At 36.8% G+C, this 23,470-nt stretch overlaps 1 protein-coding gene across 5 annotated transcripts in view; it reads right to left on the bottom strand.

Annotated features, from left to right (window-relative positions):
* The window catches only part of AGL (amylo-alpha-1,6-glucosidase and 4-alpha-glucanotransferase), a 66,873-nt gene that overhangs the window by 11,197 nt on the left and 32,206 nt on the right, over positions 1–23,470 (bottom strand). For 4 of the 5 annotated variants that reach the window (XM_072419977.1, XM_072419978.1, XM_072419973.1 and 1 more), the window contains exons 7-27: positions 20,276–20,387; positions 19,170–19,293; positions 18,860–18,962; positions 18,046–18,143; positions 17,621–17,760; positions 15,468–15,655; positions 12,929–13,052; positions 11,943–12,106; positions 11,049–11,150; positions 10,760–10,915; positions 10,440–10,590; positions 9,327–9,451; positions 9,135–9,247; positions 8,105–8,239; positions 7,081–7,211; positions 6,669–6,805; positions 6,321–6,454; positions 3,782–3,957; positions 3,225–3,327; positions 2,086–2,311; positions 83–194 (exon numbers count right to left, since the gene is read on the bottom strand). In XM_072419977.1, coding sequence (XP_072276078.1) covers positions 83–194; positions 2,086–2,311; positions 3,225–3,327; positions 3,782–3,957; positions 6,321–6,454; positions 6,669–6,805; positions 7,081–7,211; positions 8,105–8,239; positions 9,135–9,247; positions 9,327–9,451; positions 10,440–10,590; positions 10,760–10,915; positions 11,049–11,150; positions 11,943–12,106; positions 12,929–13,052; positions 15,468–15,655; positions 17,621–17,760; positions 18,046–18,143; positions 18,860–18,962; positions 19,170–19,293; positions 20,276–20,387 — 2,854 coding nt within the window. Of the gene's footprint in view, positions 1–82; positions 195–2,085; positions 2,312–3,224; positions 3,328–3,781; positions 3,958–6,320; positions 6,455–6,668; positions 6,806–7,080; positions 7,212–8,104; positions 8,240–9,134; positions 9,248–9,326; positions 9,452–10,439; positions 10,591–10,759; positions 10,916–11,048; positions 11,151–11,942; positions 12,107–12,928; positions 13,053–13,993; positions 14,118–15,467; positions 15,656–17,620; positions 17,761–18,045; positions 18,144–18,859; positions 18,963–19,169; positions 19,294–20,275; positions 20,388–23,470 lie in introns of all 5 variants that reach the window. The other variant, XM_072419974.1, reaches the window with a different exon arrangement.

Below are 23,470 nucleotides of genomic sequence, written 5' to 3'. Positions count from 1 at the left end.
AAGAAGCATAACCGCACTGTTAAATGTCCACAATTTGATCATAATAAATGCAGTATATAAATCATCTAACTGATACACTCACCTTCATCCCTCATGTTCCGGTCTATTTGAGGCCCAGCATTTCTCTCTCGGAAGTTGATACCCTTGGCATGACACTGCAGAGCCTCTTGAATAACATCATAGAGTGGTTGGTCCTAGTTAAAATACAACAAATTTTGTACTTCTAATGAAAACAACACAGCATAGTTTAGGACATAATTAACAAATTTGTAAACAATGTTGTTTTAGCAGGTACTATGACTTTAGTAACCTTAAGCAACCATATTTCATTCTTCAAATTTATCAAATCAATTTCTGTATTTTTTTAGTAATATTGCATTACAAAATCTGAATGACTTGACTGTTCTATCTTACAAACCAAAAAACCTGATATCGCATAAGGGTCCAAAAATACAAATGACAGATGCACCGAATTTTCCTATATGATATCTAAAATGCAATCAGTTCAAAATGATCCACTTTACTAATAAGTAATGTACATGAGGTCAACTTAAAGTGCAGACAAGTGCTGACAATATGGCATAAAATACCAATCTGCCAATATTACAATCATTTATCACATGAAAATACCAGGCACTGACAGACGGCATAAAATAAGCATGCAATTAAATAAAAAACTTTTAGTTGCAGCTATGTATAAACCTAGAAAGAAACTTCCCTTCAGATTTGGAAGCTTCTCCTTATGCCCAGATAAAGTACATATTCTAACAGTCATTCATAGGAAATGTATTTCTTGAGGGAGGTGACCTCAGGAACACCCCTTATCGGGTATAGGATACTCCCCATATGAGTTATACTGTAACTGCTCAGTGCAAGTCAGTTTTGCTATACCATTGCTTTCCGTCCACTGTATAACAATACTACGTTTTTATGAACAAACACCTCCCCTGAGGTAGCAGAACTTTCTATCTGCGAAAAACACATTGGGACTACATGGTTTGAACACACATAGAACTTGTTATCTTCTGATTAACTTTGAAATGTACTATGAAACGGACTATGTCATGTGTCTTGCATCAATATATGATGTTAACCATTAGAATATCTTTCGTTTTGTAGATCATATATAATGAATTGTTTTTTAAGACTTGCTGCCTTAAACAACCCCTCTTTACTTTTTCACTCGGTTGAAAACTGTATTTACCTATACATATGGACATTGACAGTTGTTAAATGCCCTGTGAAAAAAAAGCTTGTCTTTGACACTGCAGCCTGAGGCCAGGTGGCTCAGGTCGACAGGCAGTGTGGAATCTGTATGCTGGGAGAGCCAAGTTAGTCTCCTAAAGTTGAGGTCTGTTGGACCAATACAGCCCGGAAGCTAAACTTTTTTTTTCTGTCATGCTATAATGACACTGATCCTTTAAAAGGGAAAACCCTGGAATTTTGCTTTGTATTTGTAACTAAAAGTGGGCAAAGCACCCTGAAATCTGAACTGTTGACTGAAAATACTTCTCTGCAGCAAGTGTGTTTGATGCTAATCTCCCACACAATATATATATATATATATATATATATATATATATATATATACACAACAGTAAGTATAACATTTAGTCAATTTAATGTCTGGGATATTAGAAGTGTAAGTGATTGTGAATCAATGTCATACTGCTTTGGTGCAAATAAAAGCAACAACAGGTGGACAGGAGGGACAATCAGACAGCCAAAGGGTTAGCTTTATACAACAAATTACTACTTACTCCATATTCTGCCCTATTGATTATGAATCAGGCTTACATTTTGCTATTGTGGCTACTGGTACTGTACAGTAAAGATGGAACATGCGGCCCACTCAGGTTGGATAGTCCAGATCCTCCAGGATGGCACATGCATATGTGTCATCACAAAAAGGTTTGCTGTGTCCCCTAGCACTTGTGTCCTGGCAGCTTGGAAGAGACACCAGAAGTAAAGCCATTTTCATGTTTCCCCCTCCTATTGCTCAGCATTACTAGGAAGGAGAAGATATATACTAGGGAGTCTGAAGAAACAAAGCAAGCAAGGTATCACAAAGAAATAAAAACTTACCACTAGACCTGCAGCAGTTGGGGGAGAATCATCTTTGGGGTACATCCGAGATACTGGGCATCTGAGGATCTCTATACCATTAGGAACTATGTTGCAGTAATCTTGTATACACTGCAGCCACCACCACACAGCATCACGACAGTTATACCTAGAGTAGGTGCCCTGACCAAGAAGGTTGGGGATGAGTCCATGTCTCAGGGTTCCAGCAAATGCAAGAATAATATTCCTAAAGGTACAATATAAAAATAGGCTTTCTTACGAAAAGTACAATCAGCAGTATTAGAACGAATGGAACTGGATAAAATACTTTTTTATTACCTCAGCTACTTTGCAAAATATAACTTCAAGTGTAAAATAATTGTGCAACAAGCGAAACACGCTGAAATCAATATTGCTGTTTTACTGAACCTGAACATTAAACTCTGTGAAATCCTGAACCCTAATATGAATCTATGATGTTTTTTAATATAACTTCTTCATGTATCTACTACATTAAAGCGTTAGGTCTGTGCATGCATGGGAGTTACGATCAAGATAGTTGAAAATCATCTCCAGGAAGAAAAGAGGAAGGAAGGTGGGAGCGCCCAGCACCAGAAAGGGTACATAGGTGAGTATCTCGGGTTTAGTACATATAAAAAGTGAATATATTGGTTTATATCCAGATAAATGTGTATATTTTTTAGTATGCTAATAGTATAATAATAATTGATATTAATAATTGGCAGTCAAGAGGAATCACACCTGATTTTGCCTCATTCCACTTCTAATGTCAGGTAATTTACGTTCAAATATATTTCAGTTCATGTAACTGATATGATATGGATATCATAAAAATTCTAGGTAACTTGTTCTTCTGCCAATAACTGTCTATTCACAAAAACTACACAGTATAATGAGCCATAATCCACATTTATGTTTATCGTCATGAAGGCTACAAGGGACAGATTATTCTATCTACATTGCGTCTAAATTACTAATCAAAAAGGCTAAGTCAAAGTAGGCCACTAAGAGGCAAAGCACTATGGACATATACTATGTACATATTTTATTTTCAAATGTATTTTCACAGATTTCTGGGTGAACACAAGGTATGTATATTTTATGATATATATTTTTGTATACCATGGAACATCTCTCACCTGGCCTCCATGTGGCGTCCAGTAATTAGCAGTAAACCTCTTAGAGAGATGAACGTATCTCTACCCCAGCAACGGAAAATCGCAGATGAGAAATGTGGAAGACCTGCAAGAGAAATTTAGACCTATTTGTTTAATGTATACAAACTTGAAATTTGGCTCAATACAAAAGTCTTAGGGGAATATCAATTTTATTTATGAATCATAAAACATGTCCATAAGTCTATAGTTAAATGTTCTTTCTTTTGGCTGCCCAATACTAATCTTTGGTAGATAAGCACCGATCTTTAGGTCTCTAATGCACGTGTACTAAGTGTTTTTTGTGATGTGTCCCAGCACGTCACTTAAACATATTCATTCTTTAAATAAATGTTTCACTAGGTAAGAGTCAAACAAGTCTACAAATGGTTCCTAATAGTGATCGGCTGTAGTGTCCCACACTAGGCCTCCACCAATCATCAAGGTAAAGTTTTTCTACTTTAATCACACACAGCATTGTGGTATCAGGGTCTGTAGCCACAGCTTACATATATAGCTAGAACATACAGAAGAATACTTACCAGCAGCTAATGAAGGACAACACTGCTCCTTCTCCTGTGTTATGTTATTCACCCGATAGGGCACATCTGATAGAGAGGGAGACAAAACGGGCAGGGTAGGAAATCTGCCAACTCCACACATCTGCACTGATCCCAGGGCCAAATGCTTCACAAAAGTAGACCCATTCTGTACAAAGCTGTGAAAAGGACAAGTCAGTAACGTCAAATAAATCTCAAATGGAAATACTTAGGATTTTTTTTTTCATTCAGTTATGTGTAAATACTTTTAAAATCACAGGTGTAAAACATATTCAGTGGATAAGGAATTTATTCCAGGTGAGGCATGTGGAAGCCCTCACTCTACTAACTACTTTTTTTTTTAGTTTTTTTCTTATTTCTTTGTGAGTGATTGGGTATTCTTTGCAAGTGAACTATCACCACATGCACTGAGTTAAGTACAATATTCTTTGCAAGTGATAATCCACCATGGTAAACCGTAAACAGCCTAAATTCATTTAGGACCACCTCTCAAACTACTCAGTGCAAAGTATTCATTTTTTTTTTATATTTTTATTGAGTTTAAACAATTCTTAGAAAAACAGTACAAAGGTAGTACAATATAGTAATTCAGCAAAAATATAACAAAGAACAAACTGACATCTCTTCAATGTACTACATTTTTCAAAGTTAACAGAAACAAACATTGTGTGATATGTTTTCAATAATAAAAAAAAACAATGGAAAAGAAGACCAATTAAAAAATCGTTCATAACATCTGAATTCAAATAGCAATCAGTATATTCTAGGATAGGAGCAGATAAGGAGATTCTATAAAAGTGTGAGAAAGGGATGTGTTTTAGACCAGAAGTTGAATAGGGGGTTGCCCTCCAGAACTCTAGTGAGGTACCAGGTGGTTTGGTTGAAGCATTTAAAAAGATGATCTTTAGTGGTTGAGTTCGGGACTTCAATGAAACTTCCCAAGGTCTCAAAACATTTGGAGGTTTTAGATTCTTTGGAGTAAGAGGTCTCAACCCATTCTATTTTAAACAAATACTGAAGCTTAGTAAGGAACAGCTGGACTGTGGGGGGGTGGGGGGTCCCTGGAAATCCAGCAGTGGAGAATAGTTTTTCTACCGACTACAGACAATAAAAGTAGCAATCTTTTGTTACCACGAGAGTACCGAATACCGTCTCCACCCACCATAACAAATATTGCCCAGAGGGTTGTGAAAGGAAGAAAACTGACCAAGTGTTTTTGGATATAACGAACAACCTGTCTCCAGAAATGTTTGATTACGGGGCAATCCCAGAAATTGTGAAACAGATTACCTTGGGGTGCCCCGCATTTAAGTAAAATATTACTCTCTGATAGACCCATATGATGCGCTATGGATGGAGAGATATATGCTCTGTGGAATATTCTGTAAAACATTTCACTATATTCGACTGAGGATGCAGCTTTCCAAGACACTCGCAGCATTTGTAACAAGGTTAGGGAATCCAAATTTGGAAAATGCTGCCGCCAACCCACTAGACCCGTTGTTACAGTGTCGTAATCTAAAGTTATTCAGAGTATTCATTTTTAATCTGCTACTTTAAAGAAAAGTAAAAATATTTTTTTTGCCTTCCTCTGGATTACCTATGTCAATAGGGTTTTAATCTGGCATTTGATTATTTCCCTAGTTGTTAAACTTGATGGACGTATGTCTTTTTTAATCTAACTATTTAACTAATATTCTTTTTTTTTGTTTCAAAAGGTTGACAGTAGGGAAAGCCAATAGTTCATCACTAAAAATTAGAACCAGCAAGAGGAAGGCCCCTATAAGAAGCTAAAAGTTACAGTCTTAAATAATTATTATAATAATAATAATAATTAAATAAATATATTGCGGTGTGAATGAGGTTCAGGGGGGAGGTATTTGTATGAAGAAGCTAGGCTCTGGAACATGGGAATATGAACACAAGACTGTGGCTGGTGGAAAGTTCAGATTGGCGCTTGGAACAGACTTCCAGAAGAGATAGTGAGTCGGCCAACAGTAAGTGGGTTAAACCCACATGGGAAAAAAACGGATCTATACCCATAGAAAAGAAAAAGTAGGTAGATGCGATCGACCACGTGGTCTTTTTTTTTTTTTTGCCCTGTCACTCTTATTTACTCTATAGTAGATGTGCAGCCACAAGCCATGCAGCAAAATACTTGGGGGTGGCATTACTGTGCTGTGCTAACCTTACAAATTATTACACAGATAAATGTTTTACCCTGGAAAATATTCGGAAATATTGTCTTAACAGGTACTCCATAATTACTGTAAGCTTGAAAGTGTAAGGAGTCTGACCACACTTTTTACCCCTCCAGTTCCAACATTCTTTCTTTAAGCTTTTTCTATTAACTTTCAGTAAGTAACCCCATCTGCCACCTTTGATGACACAGAGCAGGATGTAGGTAATTAGTTGAACGTAAAATATTATGCCAGGAATTCTAAAAGATTAAGTGAATAGAGTAAAGCATGATTGTATATGTTTATTTGAAGTTCTGCCTTAGTTTTCAATGGTTGTTTACCTGGACATTTGTTTCCATGCAGATTCCAAGAGTGTGGTGTACGCTCCAACCAGAATGGCATCAAAATAACATGGAATAAGGTAGCGTGGGATCTGCTTTAAGTAGGCAAACATTGCAGCCAACCATTTGCCAACCTTAAAAACAACAAAATCCACACTTAGTGTCATAACAACAAAGCACGATTAAATATTAAATATAAAATAATACATTAACCAAAATTGCCACCCTTTCATAGAACACATATTCCTTAAAATTAACCTTTTCTTTACCCAGACTACAACAGGTGCACTTAAAATTAGCCCTCCTACTTAATTTTCTTTTTGTTTTTCCACCTGCCCTTTCACTTACTTCTGCACATGCCCCTCCACGTGCAATGAGCCGGTTGCTAACATAATCAATCATCCAGTCTCCAGACCTCAGATTATCACAAAATGGATGTCCCAAGTCATTCTTAGGTCTGATGTCCTCCATGACAGAAATCAAACCTGAAAAAGAAAAACATGTTGTTTTATACAGAAAACACATAAGGTAATGCTAAACACATATATGTGTGTTTTTCTTTGTTCCCTTCTTTAAGGAATCTGCCTGCTTGACTACTCTAACAACTAAAAAAGTTCTATTATTAACAACCAATAACTGTTGAGAAGAAAATAATTGTGATCATTGATATATAGTGCTGGCATATTTTATTTTTTTTTAAAAAGCAAGTTGGAAGCATTAGATTTCGGACTGTTTATACACACGATAAAAATGCACTGACCTTGCAGACCGGCATATTTCAAGGGCTTCCAGTTTGGGATGTTGTAACATCCACCACCATCCTCCTGTTCTTCTAAATCACATCGATACAATACTTGATTAAGGTCAGCCAGAGTCAGCTTAGCAGCAATGCTAAGGGGTAAAGGGGAAGGAAATCATTGTAAGATTTTATTTCAGATATTTCCTTAGTAACTTACCAAAAGAAGTTTTATCTGGACATTTGAATAAAGCTACTGGTACAATTAGTAAGTAAAAAAATGGTACATGTATGTATTACATCAATATACACATTCACATGTTTTTTACATGCTGTGCAAGTACAGAAAAATGTCTGTTGATGTGCCAGAACTATAGAGTGTTCCTACCTTCTTTTTTTTCTTCTGACATGACAGCACAGCTTTGTATTAATAACCAATTGTGATCAGCCCTACTTTATTTCTGATGCAATACAAGCAATGCAGGTCTCTCCTTGTCTCCTCTGCCTACTTATCTTCAGAACCCATTATTGTGTACAGGCGGAGATTACAGGAAGTTTTCAGCACACAGGATTTTAGGCAAAATCAGTAGGTATGTTTGCACTTATGAAAGTAATAAAACTAAATGATTTTATTGGTATATTTAGCAGACCAAAAGAAACCAAATAAGACTGTAATTGTTAGATTATGTACATCCGTGGGATAATGGTGGGATAATGATCTTTCCTGATGAATGAACAAGTTCTAAAGAATAACTATATTTAAATAAGAAAACTGAGTCTATCATTGAGGTGAAGGTAAGCCTAGCCAGAAATACTACTTCAGACTCCATGAATATTGTCAATGCATTAAGTGGCCTTAAATCAATGAATAGAGTCTCTATTTTTTTGTGGTAGAAAGAGAATAATATCCACTACTAAGGTAGACCTGCCTGTTTGTCATATTAGCAATGATAGCCTAAAAAAAAAGTATTTTTAAAAGAAAATAGGTTATTATGAAAATATGTCAAACCAAAACAAAATTAGTTATTGCCTTGTGTGTAATACTCACTCAGCAAAAGGCACCTTCAGGATAGGATACATCTGGTCATCTTTCAAACTTCCCGACTTAAAGTGAGGGGTGAATTGTATCAAATGGTTTCGTAGGATACCAACAGCTTTCTGAGCACTGGGATCCAAACTTACCCTTTAAATAGAATACATATTAATCTTAAATAATAGTGTCAATACACACTACATGCTGCTCTTTGGAAGAATAGAAAAAAAAAAACATTTTGCAACTCTTAGGAGGCATCCTCTGGAATTACAATCCCAGGCGATGCCTCACCACAGGAAGCTGTGCGCAGCCTATTCCCTCCAGCGGTTGCCCTCTCGGTAGCACTGGTGTTTCAGAATCAGTGCCCTGAGGGTTGTTGCATCCCTGAAGATGGGATTTTTCCCTCTGCATCCTCTGCACTGAGGCTGCACAGCTGAAGGGAATTGGAGCTGTGTGCAGCTGTTTGGCAGAGTGGTTCCTGTTAATCCCATGTTGTCATTGGCTGCGGGTAGTGACCCCTACTCTGTTTGTGCTGACCCCTTTCCCTTTGTACTTCGCTGGATGGACTGATTTCCTGTGTTTTTGACCTCGGCTTGATTTTGGATTTTCTGACATTCTGAACTCTGCATTTGTGGGCTCTGTACTCTGCATTTGCGGGCGCCGGTTTGGCTGCCGGCCTATGTCCAGACACCATCCCTTGGTGGGCAACCGAGTGCTGGGGGATGCAACTAGTCTTCCGAGGCTGAGCGGGGGCTGCTTTAGGCAAAGACTGGGGCAATGAATTTGGGGGTTGGTGTCTGGGGAATACTGGTATTGACCCGGGCCTTACAGCAACAACATGCATATGTTCAATTTTTAATTTTTATGGTAAAACATGAACCATTCAAATGTTGTACTAGACTAGTGGTAAGATTGGACTTTGTCCTAAAACATGAGCAAACATTTACATCAGAATTTCCCAAAAATAAATCTTCAATATCTCTGATATTTCTCTGTATTGTGTATACTGCCCAAAAGGTTTTATGGTGAACAGAAAAAACAATACCTGAAAATAATTACACTTCCTGGAGTCAGATTCTCAAAGTCTATTTCCTGGACATATTCATTGGGTCCCTTTGTGGTGACTCCAGCTTGCTTCACAATTTTGCTGTCTTTGAGCTAAAATAGTAAATTAAAAATGAATCAAACAGATCATTAACTTAAACTGGTGCTAAAATGCTTTAAAAAATAGAATTACCTGAATATGCTCTTTGATGTCCACAGTGAATTGTGGCAAGCCATTTATGAAGTTTAGATCTTTGTTATATGGTTCACATTTCTGCTCTAATGTCCTGGCTTCCAGGATAACTTCCTCAATTTTTCCTTCACAAAAAGAAATCCATATAAAAATCACAACTGTTCATTAAAAAGTATCTGGCAAATATCAGGGACACAACAAGCCATTTACATGCTTGGCAAAAATATATTTTAAACTTTTTTCCAATGCCTAAATTACTTGTCTACTTTATCTAATACACAAAAAATTGTGACAATGTTCTTTCTTCTACAATAAAATTACTGCAGCTGTCATCCGTGTTCTTAATATTGTTTCTTAGATGCTGGCTTTACCTCTTCAAAGTTATTTGACTGCGCATTATCTGGTAAAGCTTAGGGAAATTATGTAAAAGTTCTGCTAAGTCACTCTCACACAGTTCTTGTCTAGTAGGAACTAGCATTCTAGTATTAGCAGAGATCGCGAAATGTAATGTGATGCTTTTCTATCCATCACTTACTCAGGAAGATAATCCATAGTTCAGAGACAGTAGAATGTGTATGTTGTAAAAAAAAAAAGCAGATACACATGCAGGGCATGTTGAGCTCCATGATGCTCTTTATCTTTAATGTAACAATGACACTAAAATTGCCATGAAAGCTACTAGTGACACATTGAACTGGTGCTGTGGGCAGATAAGGCTTCCAGGAAAAAGGTAAAGTGTGCTCAAACATGGTGGCAGCATCAGAGTGTGAAGGTGACAAAACACTGCTTATTATCTGCGCTATTTAATCTAATTTCGTTTTGATGCTTCCAAAGCCTATACCCCATATTTGGGTTTGCATCATTGATAGTGCTCTAGCTCTTCCAACATCTCTTAAGTTTTAACTATATGAAATCAATATATTTACAAGAGGGACAGCATCAGTCATTATGTATATTTGAATTTAATATTTTACATATTACTTCTTGTTATTTCATTTTCACTTTTAAAATTATGGAAAGTGAAAATTAGCTATTATATAGAACCTAAAATCAACTTTTCCTTAGTTAGATACACTCAAGACACAATTATGGGATGTTACAATTTAATATTACCTGGAATGCACATCTGTGGGACCTCCTTGCTGTAAAAAGATGTTTTAGGATCTCGAAATGCTGTTCTAGATACCGCAACCACTGACTGGTGTGTATGGGGACAATGTCGTGTAACTGCTACAATATCCTCATCCACCTGATCCACATAAACCTAATGCAAGACAGAGACAAAGCAATTCGAATTCTATATTTTTCTACAAAATTATCACAAAGATCATGAGTTACAGTGTTATTAAGATAGATTGGTACATAAGACAAACATTTACAAAATACATGGAGATGATAAACACATTCACAACTGTGTACACAGAAAAACTTACCTGAATGAATCCGCGGGCTGCCAGCTCTTGGTGAAGTTTGTTCAAAGCTCTCTTTCCTACAATGATCCCACTTTTTCCATTTACTTCTGAGGAACTGGGTGCATTTAAATTTGGGTTCCACTTAGTATAGAATCTCTCCTCTGACACTACTGAAATCTGCCAGGAAAAAGCAGTTTATCAATTTGAACTTCAATTCTTTAAAATTAGCCATTAATCTTTGGTATGCTAAGGAAAAAAATACTTAATAAAAAGATATATGTTGCATATATGAAAAAAATTCACAACCAACCTGATGTGGAACCAATTCATCATAGCCTCGTGTACTCCCTGTAGCACAGCAAGCCATGGAGACGATGGCAGAACTGGGCAACAAATCATAAGCGGATCGATGCTGCAAAAGGCAAATTGTGTCAATAAGAATATGTTAATGCCATGAGATGTGAAATTCTACTGCTGACATTATCTAGGACACACGGCTAATAAATTAACATGGGTTGTTTTATATAGAAACACTTTTAGAGTTCAGTTACGAGTGGTCATTATGTTTGACCTTTAAGTTAAACTCTATTAGTTGAACTCCAGACACATATAAAATACACAAATTAATGCAGCTCTGTATAAATGAATCAAACCTCCTACAGCCTTATGCAGCAAAGCATGAAAGCCAGACAGTAGTGCTGCAGTGAAAAGAGCATATTTATAGGAGGAAAGAGGGTGACAAAAAGACAAGCTTTTCCTGCAGTTCAGCCGAAAAAAATCAGGTCTACTGCTCTGCCAATTGTTGCTGTGCTTGGGCAGAAAACGCAGCTTCTACATACACATTGTATCTGTGTATTTAGTTGTTTGTCTATAGTTTATCTTAAATGACAACCAATTTCTCTGGCACAGTAGCTCCAGGTTTCCAAACAAAGTTTTACCATGCAGCTTCTGCTGTGATGTCTGTATATCAGGTAGAACAGATAACTGCAGTTCTGACCACTCCAATACAATTATTATTACAGATAAAGCAGAGCAAAAAGAATCTTTTTCAATATGAAGAGGGATGATCCTCTCCAAATATTTACATAGAAGAAATGTAAAGAAAAGGCACTCATGTTTAAGATGTAAATCCCTTTTAACCTTTACATGTATATTTGATATCAATGTTATGATTACGTCTTAATTAATCATAAGATGTTCTTACTGTTATAGGACTTTCATTGTCATGTGTCACATCCATGAAAAGTGCATGAGCAATTCCAGGAACCAGCGGCCTCAGACAGGGCTGTACGAAAGATCCTACAGGCTCTCCACCATAGCGATACACAAGTCGCCCTTCTTCATGGCTGTTATATGCACTCATTGCCTCTGTTTGAAAATATAACAGTGCAATCTCCATTTACCATAATATAATAGTAAGAGTAACACATTTGAATGGTATGCAGAATTCATTATAAATGTCACTAAAATAATATCATCATCAGCTATATAGGCACTTGCAATGGTGTTTTTTCGAATGTGTTGATTACTGTCACAATAAAAAAGGAAGCTTTATCATATGAACTTAAGGATGTGGAAATGTCAGCTCATATATTTATGTGAATATATGTCACTGAGGGATGTTCAATATGTATACCTTTAGCAAGGAGGATTTAATTTCAGACCTAAACTGCTATGCTAAGGCCATATAATGTGTTTTATAAAATACCAATGATGCCTTTACTCCAAAAACAAGAAAAATACATAAATTATTGATCAAACACAAACAGAACATTCTAATTCAGCTAATATTGGCATTTATGTGTAAAAATGTACATATAATTTTATTATGGCTTATTTTTCATTTTATTATATTAAGTCTGGTCCTTCATTGGTGATGACACAAGAACAAATAATTAAAAGATTCTAGTGTTATTGGAACATGAAGACAGAGGTGGAAAACATAACAAATGTACCTGTCTATACCTACTCAATTTATTAAAGAAACATGATATTATTATTGTCTCTGTTCTCTGTTTGTCATTCTATGTAATATATACTATATGAACAAAATCCACATTGTATAAGCATTTGCTAAGGCAAATGTGTTTTTAATAAGCATATAGTAAGTCTTTAATTATGATTTTTCTGTTAGAAAAGAAGGAGGTTGTGCAGTATTAATACATGCAAGAAAGAAATACAAGCACCTACCTCTTATGAGGGAGCTAATGCCCAGCCTAGTGACAAACACATTGTCCAACTCCTCACTCCCAGTGAACAGTTCAGCCACCACATACAAGTCTGGGCGCAAATTCCTCGCAACATCCAGCAAGTACTACAAACAGCGCAGCCAGGGGAGAGCAGATGACACAAGTAGGGGAAATACAACAGAGAGAAGAGGGAGGAGGGAAGTAGAAGGGACGTAGGAAGGACAAGTGGTTAGAAAACACAAAAGGAAGGAAGACAGCCCAGAGCAGAGGAAACCAAAAGATGAGTTGTAAAAAGTAGTTAAAAAGCGAGAAGAATAAAGATAGAATACATTAGAGGAAAGAGGAGACGAAGAATGAAAAGTTCAAGTGGTTTAGAAAGAAAGAAGGAGAAGAGAGCAGAGGAAACCAGGAGATGGTAAGGAAAGGGTAATAGTGGTCGGAAATAATGAACAGAACAGAAGGAAGAGATAGATGGGGAGTAAAATGTATAAGTGGTCAGGAAGAGAAAAGGAGAAGACAGAACAGAGTAGAGGAAACAAGAAAATGGCGTGTAAAAGGTACAAGTGGATTGAGAATAAAAATGAAGACAGCAGAGAGCAGATGAAACCAGGAGATGTGAAATAAAAATAGTTAAAAATAAAAGAAAAAAGACAGGTAAAATAATAAGGGGGAATAGGGAAAATGCAGAAAAAGAAAGTTATGAGAAAGATTTATCGACCAAATTACAAAAGAAAGGAGAAGTAGGAGGAGCATATAAAAAAACAAGAATGGTCATGACAAAAATGAGTATGAGGAGATGGGATTTGTTTGAGGAATAGGAAAACAAAATAGAAGGCAATTACAGGAGTAAAAGAAATAAATGTAATGAGGGTTAACAGAGTACTTGGTGCATGTGTTCAGAAGCCAAGCCAAAACACATGCAGAGGTTGCACAGAAGAAAGTTACATTTACAAGAAAGATGAAGGGATTAAGACAGGAAGAGTTAAGGGGGAGAGAAAAACATGGCAGCATTTAGTATTTGACTTAAGCAATAAAGTACATTAGAACAGATTTGCATAGCTGATACCTCGAATGAGGCTGGTTATCCCCAGGCGGTTGACAAACACATTGTCGATATATTCACTGCCTGTGAACAGCTCAGCAATCACATACAGATTGGGCCTCACTGACCGGGCTATGGCCAGCATTTCCTACAGATACAAAGTACCGTGTGTAATATTGCTTCACATCACAGACTTACACTGAGTACTATATGAATTGTATTGATGAACATATAAAGTTATAAATAGTCAATTTACAAATATTACTGCATTTAAGAAAACTTGATGTTATATTTCACAAATGCTAAACATACAAAAAGGATACGATAGTTATTATCTCCTTGGCTTTAAACTGGTGGATATTTGTGATTTGAAAAAAAATTAGTATTGTTCCAAAAAAAGTGCAGTATATAGAAAGTATAATATATGCTTATGAGTGATGAAGGTAAACATTGTTAAAGAGATCCTACAGCAATTAGCGTGTATGTAAATCTAAAACATATTTAAAGTATGTGTGGCATCATGCCTAACTGTATACAGATTTCTAAACCAAATTACTGTATTTATGTGAATTTCTTGAAGAAGATGCTGTACCAGGAGAACCTGCCACTAAAAACACTTATTGCTGAAGGCTGACATTAATAAAATATTAGCCTCACAAGTAGAAGCAGCATCACAGTAGTCAACCTGCTGTGATTGCTCCTTCAGTGTGCAATCAGGTAGTTATCAACTGAACGTGCATACCTGGTAGGTTGACAACACTAATTGGGAGGCAGCTGTTAATTTGTCAGCCTGCAACACTAAGTGATTTCACAGAAGGGATCTCCAGTTACTAAACTTTACACAACAAAAAAAGTGTTTGCTAATTTCAATTGTATACTGTAAGATGTAATATCAAACACAATGGAAGAGAGAATAAGTAATATGCTATCATGGGAGAACCTGGGTGTTCTGGCAGACCTGAAATAGATTTCTTAAAAATCATTTGCTATTAGCTGGTAAATGTTTTCAAATTTGAACCAGATCTATTCCAAGTTTCCTGGATCACCCAGGTTCTCAAATGATAACTGATCTTCTCTAGTCCTGTAAAGCTTTATTAAATCATGCCCAATATTTACTGCAACAATCTTAGGATATCCCATTGCTAATAAAATCTAATATTAATTAGATTGTGGAGCCTAATTTGGAGCTTAATCTAGAAAAAAGTTAAAAACCCATTCCAGTGCTTTATATGCAGCTACAACAATACAAGAAAGAAAATAAGATGATGAGAAAATACTTTATGTTGTTGTTGTGCTAGAGCAGGGTTTTAATAACAACCTTATTAAATGCACAACACTATTATTGTCAGTGGCCTAATAGGCAGATCCACCTCCTTTGAACTACATCCCTGAATACCATCCTGAAGTCATTCCATCCATACCTGAAGAAAATCTAGAACATCTACAAAATACAATCATTCCTTCTTATGTGATCACTAGGTGTTATGAGGTTGCTTACCTCTGCCACATGAATTGGGGTGGAGTGACAGTTGTCCAGGCGCACGCCATGAAAATGCGTAGCAGTGATCTCAGTATATTTCTTCATATGTTCCCATAAGTAGGGACAGTCTGAAGGCTTGTCTCCATATCTTAGCTTTATGCTGTCCCCCCAACAGATCAGTTCCCTGCGCAGGTATACATTAGAATCTAGAAAAGGGAAGATATTAAAAGTATAGATTTCCACTTGTGTAAAAAGTATTAGAAAATTAATTTCTGCTTATTGCAAACGTATATATCTGAAATGTGTAATCTTTACAGGAGAAGTTTGTATTTTTAGCAAGCATATCTTTTGGGAAATTGTTTAAATAGTTTTGATATGACACATTTTTGCCAGTGTGTTTTTAATATTTATTTGTGGTGATTCTAGGAACAATCAAAATTTAATCAAAAATACTTTTAACCTATAGATTACCTCCTTCAAACCTGCATTTGAGCCGTTTTCTAAATTCCTATTGACTAGTATGGGTAGAGAAGCAGTTCTGACAAGAACATGAGCCCAAAAAAACAGCCCCTAAAGCCAAACTCCACATTCACCCCACTAGATGGTCCTACATGACACATTCTATCCTAGTTATATATTAGGAGACCTCTTGGACCTTCCTCCCTCTTCCATGTGGTGTACCTCCAAACTTCTCTGCATTTGTATTGGTCTTGTTCAATGTTCAGGTGACAGGTCAGGAGACTCAGCATTGTATAAAGGGCTTTTTAGCAAGCAATTCGAATTATGAACACAGTCCCACTCCAAATAATGTTAAAGGGTGCCTCTATAATTTCACAATTTCAACAAATGGATTTGAAAAGCATTTTAGAAAAGCATTAGTTAAAACCACAAGCTGCAAGGGGCATATCAAGAAGCTGAAAATCAGGCCTCTTCATTAATATGAATCCTGCAGTTGGTTTCTGCTTCATTTACAATCTTAACCACTCAAAGAGTGCACTTTACTCAATGGATTTGGTTTACTTTAGGAATATGGCCTGTTCACATAGCAAATTGAATTACAAATTGAACCTACTTGCAAGGGACAAAGTCTCAGAAGCAAAGTCTCAAATGAACAAATATGGCTATTTTTTAAACATAAACATACAATAATAACCTTCTTTACATCAAGCTAACTCTTTTTATCTAAAAAAATGAAAATGCTATACATTAATTCACAGAGGATAAATTATTAGATTTATAATGATGTACTTGATATTAGTAAGTACACTTAGGCCCCAACATTGGCACCTATTCTCACACACCTTATCCTAAATACCTAAATGTGTATTTAATTTTTACCCATGAGAAAACTGCTATTTAGTTCATTTGGATTATGAGAAAGAAAACATGGTCAATTTTGTGTATCATATGTTCACTTATATCACTTTTATCTGTAGGTCCTATTTATATATTTATGTTCAACAGTTTCTAACAGGTGTACTTACTTTTTACACAACTGTATTAAATTATTTTATATTTTATATTGTTTTTTTTTAATATATTAGGAGACAGGAGCTCAGCACTTATGTGTGCTCAGCATACTTGGGTCATAAAAATCAGAACTTAGTCACATTACTAAAGTGTCAATTACCCCATCACCTCTTATATTACCAGCTGGCCAACACACTGAGTTCTACAGCATGGCAATGACTGGCACACACATTTACTGGAAGTAAATGTTACCATATAATATGATTTTATGGCTTAACACACCCTAACTTTAAAACAATTTTTTTTACTGTAAGGCTGTTCAAGCATTTCGAAGAGCAGTTATATGTGCATGCAAAATCTAACAACATGGAATTCTAACCCTTATTACAGTTTATTACAAATGTGGACTGTTAGTTTATAGAGAAGTTTATGCCTTGTTTTAGGACATCTATAATGTATTATTGTACAGACTTCCATGTTATTCTGTACTCATGTACTACAAATTATTATTTAGACTTGTTTCTAATCTTTTTATTGCTTGAAAGTCTAATAAAAATCTTTGGAAAAAAAATTGGCAAGTGCTTTATATAATTATATAATTCCGTACCAAGTATATGAATCCAGACTGTGTAAAAATAAGCAACATATACTAAACCTGCAGAACAGGGGCGTTCTTTTATTCTAAAAAGTAAGGTAAATACCTGGTCCAGCAAAGTTTTTCAGAGGGTCATCGCCCATGACCCAGCCATTGTGAGCCATGAAGTAGCATGCTTTGTTTTGCTGATGCATAAGTGGTTCCTCCTCTTCCAAAGACATTTCACCTAATGGGAAAGTGAAGTATCTGCAAACAATATCAATATGCCACATATTATGTTTTGCTGCTGCTTTGCTCTGTACCAACTTTTACAATTTGTTATTTAAATGTTTTCTCTTATAGGTATAAAAAATTAAACCATCACATTGTAATCTTTTACTTCAAGGGTTCATGGTATATAAATATACACATTTTAACATATATATATATAATATGTAATTTTAATAAATACCAATAACAGCATCTTTACGTGAGTATGTGGTTATATTATCACCCCAGAAAAAAAATAGGATAATTTGTAAAATTGTTTACCTTGTAACCATAGGATCCTTCTTTGTTATGGCTCCAAGCTTTGGGCCATGACTTGCTAGACGTTCATAGGTCACGGTGCCCAAAATGCAATTTACTGCCTAAATAAAGCAAATGAGATAGTGAAGCATATGGCATACATATTCTGAAAGTCATTTTATGCATGATCGTAATAACGCATTAAAGCACAGAGAAGAGGAACTGCAAGGTTTGAGGCAGCAATATACATTTAATACTTGATTACATATTTTTTGAGTTCTAACCCAATCCTTGTTATCAACAAGGCTTACGGGGTAAACACTGTAATGTGCCAGGCTAAGTTTTAGGATTTAGGATATGAGTAAAGTTTTAGGGTTAAGGTAAACAATTGGGTTAGGGTTACAGTCAGGTTCAGGGGTAAGTGTTAAATTCATTACATATAAGTGTTAAATAAATATATAAATATATATACTTGCTAGTGAGGCTAGTGGAGACTAATTGAAGAGAAGGAGAAAATGAGAGGTGGACAGGGAAAGGTGAGTATAATGGGGTCATAGAGCAGGGAAAGGTGAGTATAATGGGGTCATAGGGCAGAGACACTGTCAATTCTCTATCAGGGGCTACATGACAGTGTCTCTTAAAACAAATACTGCATCTTTTTTTGCTATTTTTCACCTACTGTCCATTTATAAAAAGCAGATATTTTTACCCTTTATAGTCTTAAATCTAGACTGATATTGTACAGACTAAAACTGCTAGATAGTAACTGCTAAAATTCAAACTTGAAGGAAAACTAATCCAGAAATAAGGTTATCAAAGGATGTAAATTATACTGTACCTGTTCATGGTGAAAGTTAACCTGTCTTTGCTTCTCAGCATTAAGTTCTTCAAGCCTCTTGCGGAACCAGTTACAGCATTCCTCAACTGCAGCAGGTCCATTACTGTAGGGATAAACAAAGCACAGTAAATTTAGTACAATAAAAAATAAAAGATTATCTTAACAGTTATTATAACTGAAACCTGTGATAAAATAATATAAAGCTTGCTGAGTTCTCTATCTAAAAATGTTGTGCTACTGAATTAGAACATACTAGGAGATCAGCAATGGTGACAATAAACAGCTCTTGAAAAACCAGTTTGGCTCTCACCTGTGTGGTATAAATGTGCTGAGGGCTGTATCCATATCCACAGTACAGCCAAAGCGCCTGAATTGTGGGTCCTGAATAATCACTAGTTGCTTTGGGTCTGCTTTTGATCCTTTTTTCTGGGACCCTGAAACAGACAATGTCAAACACACTTAAAACTGATCACTGACTTGGACTTTATAATTTGTGAGCTCCCCAAGTAATTACGTAGAGTTAATCAGATATAATCAGTGCTGCAGTTATAGCATGACAGTATATGGTGCCCTGGCCTTTCCCGAGCCCCTCCTGCAAGCCAATATTGAATACCCAAAACAGTTTTTGTTCCATGCTACAGAAGACTAAAAACTCTCTATAGGAAAGAATAGAGAGCAGGGTTCTCCCCAGGCCCTTTTAGCTGGGTGCACCACCCAGCATTTTTCAGCACCCACCCGGCTGTTTTTGGGTGGTTACCAAAGAGTTTAGTCACAATACAGGGGCTGACACCCACCTACAATTTCTACCCACCCAGCTTAAAAAAATTTCTGGGTTGAGCACTGGAGAGTATATAATGAATACACCGACCAGGCTCAAAACAATATGAGTGGCTTGCTGATTTTTAGGTTCAATTTGAAGCCCATGCACAGGTGTGTATAACACTTGCAAGGGGGTCTGGGAGCACAGCAAAATGTGGTTACAACCCAGAGGTTCAGTCATATTTTAGTTATAGCTAGAACCTGATAAGCTAGGTCAGCCCCTGCTTTTGTAAATGTCCTGGATAATCCAAGATGGATATCTGCTTGTTGTAATGCCAACTCCTCTTCCATCTAGAGTTTGTGTGATTCACCAAAATTTACACATTCCACCTCTCTTTTCCTAATAAAATAACCCCAGACATTACATGGAGGATGCAAACCATGCAAATAGTGCATGTTGGTATCTCTGTCTGGCAGGCAATACATTTATTAATGTAAACTGCCATCTAATAACTGTGGGTCAGCTTAAATGATTTATCTTTTTGACAAGCACATTTTTTTATGTTTTCTCATTTAGTTTATATTATATTTAATTGTATTTCCATCTTGGAGGGATCTTTCCTGTCCATGTACTGCCAGGAATATTGTGTGGCATACCAGAGGCAAGAAGAGTTCTGAACTGTTCCACAGCTTTAGCTACATTAATCTGGTAAAACTCCCATAACTTGATCTTGGGGTAGATATCTTCCCATATAATGCCACGAATAGACTGCAGAGAAAAAAAAAAAGGGTTTTAATCACACAGAGAACTACATATTTTTCTTTTTGTATTAGTTTAGTATCTTGATATCGCAGATGAAGCATTTATTATTAAAGAAACTAGATATTAAGCTACACAGAGCTGCACTTAAGCTACACAGAGCGCATCCTGCCTCTGTCCTTTTTTTCAGCTTGATTTACCTGATAACATGAAATACCAGTATTTATCACCATTACTGTAAAAAGTACATAAACGTGTATTTCAGCAGCCTTTTATTCTAATTAAATTGAAATATACAAATGATCCTAAGGCCAGATTTATCATGTATATAAAGCCAAAATGTATTTTTAATTTTAGCTAAAATGTGGAAGGGTAAGTACCTCTGTTGGGTTTTAATTACTGTCTTTATCCCCACTAGGAAAAGTTAAAGTTGGCCCTACTGGCCACTGAAATTCATAAAAAAAGTGATATATCATCTATTTTATATTGAACCTAGTAGATTGTAGATATCCTGTAAGCTACCATTGCTGCTCTCCTGGCTCCCAATCCAAGGGAGTAGGCATACTGATTAGCTCTTCCTTGTCTTTGACACTAAAGGCAGCCCAATATGATGAGGAGGGTCGGTTTCTTTTTTTGAAAGGTATTGTTAACAATCAGCCCCTCACTCTGCCCACAGCTTACGCCCCAAACACGTCACAGGCAGCTTTTTTTCTACTTTACTCTCCCAACTAGAAGACATTAGAGAGGGCCTCCTGATATTGGGGGGAGATTTTAACAATGCACCGGATAAAGTGCTAGATACCTCCAGTATCCCTAAAAAAAAAAGGCCACCCAGATGAAAGCCATATTAGGAAATGTTTGCAAAAACACCAGTTGATGGATGTATGGCGAGTAATGCATCCGACGGTAAAGGACTACACCTTTTTTTCTAGGCCCCATCAGTCATATTCCTGCATAGATCAATTCTGGATAAGACATTCTGATCTCACACAAATTAAGAAACGTTCTATAGGGACCACCACCTTTGCTGACCATGCCCCGGTATTTCTGGAAGTCTCTCTTACCTAGCCCAACTCTAAGGTGTGGAACTGGAGGCTTAACGAGTCCCTATAAAAAGATGAGGCTAATAAAGCCGAAATTCTGAAAGAGATCTTGACTTATTTCTCCCTTAACAAAACAGCGGATGTGAGCCCCATGATAGTGTGGGAAGCCCACAAAGCGGTTATTAGAGGGATCTTTGTGAAGCACGGTTGCAGACTCAAAAAAGCAGCAGCCAAAGAGACGCAGGCCCTAATCCTGAAAATCCAAAGCCTAGAAAATGTACACAAGAGGACTCTAGATGCCAATGTTGGGAAGGAATTACTTTTGCTTAGGGACAAACTGGCGACCTTGTGTCTGAGTAAGGCAAAAGCTAAGTTGGCCAAATTTAGGCGAGTGTTCTACGAATTTGGGAACAAATGCAGTAGAACTCCTGCCAATGCCCTGAGAGCACAGAGGATGTGATCACATGTGCCATACATCTTAAACAGGCGAGGGCAGAAAACCCACCTGGTCCCAGACATAGCTGGAACTTTTCGGGAATATCGCCACTCTTGTTATAACTTGTATCCTAACACCCAAAGGCCAGGTGTGAAAAAGTTAGATCTGAAAAAATCACTGAGTATATAGCTCGCTCAGGACTCCCCCAGCTTTCACAGGAGGACATAGTTAGTTTAGAGTCCCCTATCTCAGAAGTAAAATTCTTCAGGGCAATCAAAACCACTATGGTAAAACTCAGGGCCCCGGAGGCGTTAACTCTCTAACATCTCAAATTCTCGAATGAATCACTATTAGCTCACATCTCCATTATTCCCAAAGAGGGAAAAGACCCAGCAGTTTGTTCCAGCTACAGACCCATTTCCCTCTTAAAACCAGGATTTAAAACTTTTTACAAAAATTTTTGCGGTTAGACTCCAAAAAGTTATCAATAAACTTGTCCATCCTGACCAGGTGGGGTTTGTTCCAACCAGGGAGGCGAAGGACAACACTACAAAAGTACTAAACTGGATTTACCCAGCCCAGAAGTCAAAAACCCCGGCCTTTCTGTTGTCAACTGACACAGAATTGGCCTTTGACAGAGTTGACTGGAAATTCATGAACCATACACTGTGTCATATAGGCCTGAGGGAGAAGATGTTGAGTTGGATTAAAGCTATATATAGTACTCCATCAGCTTCACTGAGGGTTGATGGTTTCCTCAGCAAACCCTTCGAAATTACTAATGGTACAAGGCAGGGTTGACCTCTGTCCCCTCTAATTTTTATTCTAGTTCTGGAACCTTTTCGGTGTCAGATCAGGGCAGCTAGTGATGTAAAGGGGTTACTGATCTCAGGGAAGGTACACAAAGTGACCCCTTTGTGGCAGGGAGAACAATAACCCGACGACCCGGGGTTCTTCCTTCTCCACCTTAATGATTGGCCCCAGAAGGCCTATGACAAAGACAAATCTGTGGTAAAATTGTCAGGGCCTGCATTCCGAGTTTGTGGAGAAAGCCCACAGGCCCATCCATGGGTATGTAGATACGTAAAGCGAATGAGATTAGGTTGATGGAGGATTTAACTGCCGACCTATATAAACAAAGTGGGAAATTCCTTGATGTCTGGTCAGCCTGGCTAATGTTTCAGGAATCAGCTGAATATAAAAACATGTTGGGAGAGCAAACTGGAGGGACAGGGTAAACCGATTGGGTTTTTCCAGTATTCCATTTAAAGGGTTCGGAGAGGAGTGTGAGATGAGTCTCTGATAACAGAAGGGAAAGGTTTTGTGATGTTGACATACTTTTTCAGGTAAATGGCAGTGGTATTGATTTTTGATATGGATAATTTTAGTTGTTGAAATGTAAGGGTTCTATTCTTTTGGGTTTAGTGTTTTGCTTTGTTCTGTTTCTATGTCTTATTGTTGTTTGGTACAATATGTACCAGACCAACACCCTTTTTGATTGTATTAATGTGTTTGCTGTTTGTTCTGTCTGTTTTTGTTATGAAAATACAAAATTAATAAAAATAAAATGTTTAAAAAAAAAAATCAAAGTAAACATATCTAACTAAAAAAAA

This window comes from Pyxicephalus adspersus, chromosome 8 (genome assembly GCF_032062135.1).
Source record: "Pyxicephalus adspersus chromosome 8, UCB_Pads_2.0, whole genome shotgun sequence".
In the NCBI taxonomy this organism is placed as follows: domain Eukaryota; kingdom Metazoa; phylum Chordata; class Amphibia; order Anura; family Pyxicephalidae; genus Pyxicephalus; species Pyxicephalus adspersus.
The sequence above is the reverse complement of the archived record's forward strand: the minus strand, read 5'-3'. Positions and strand labels throughout refer to the sequence as shown.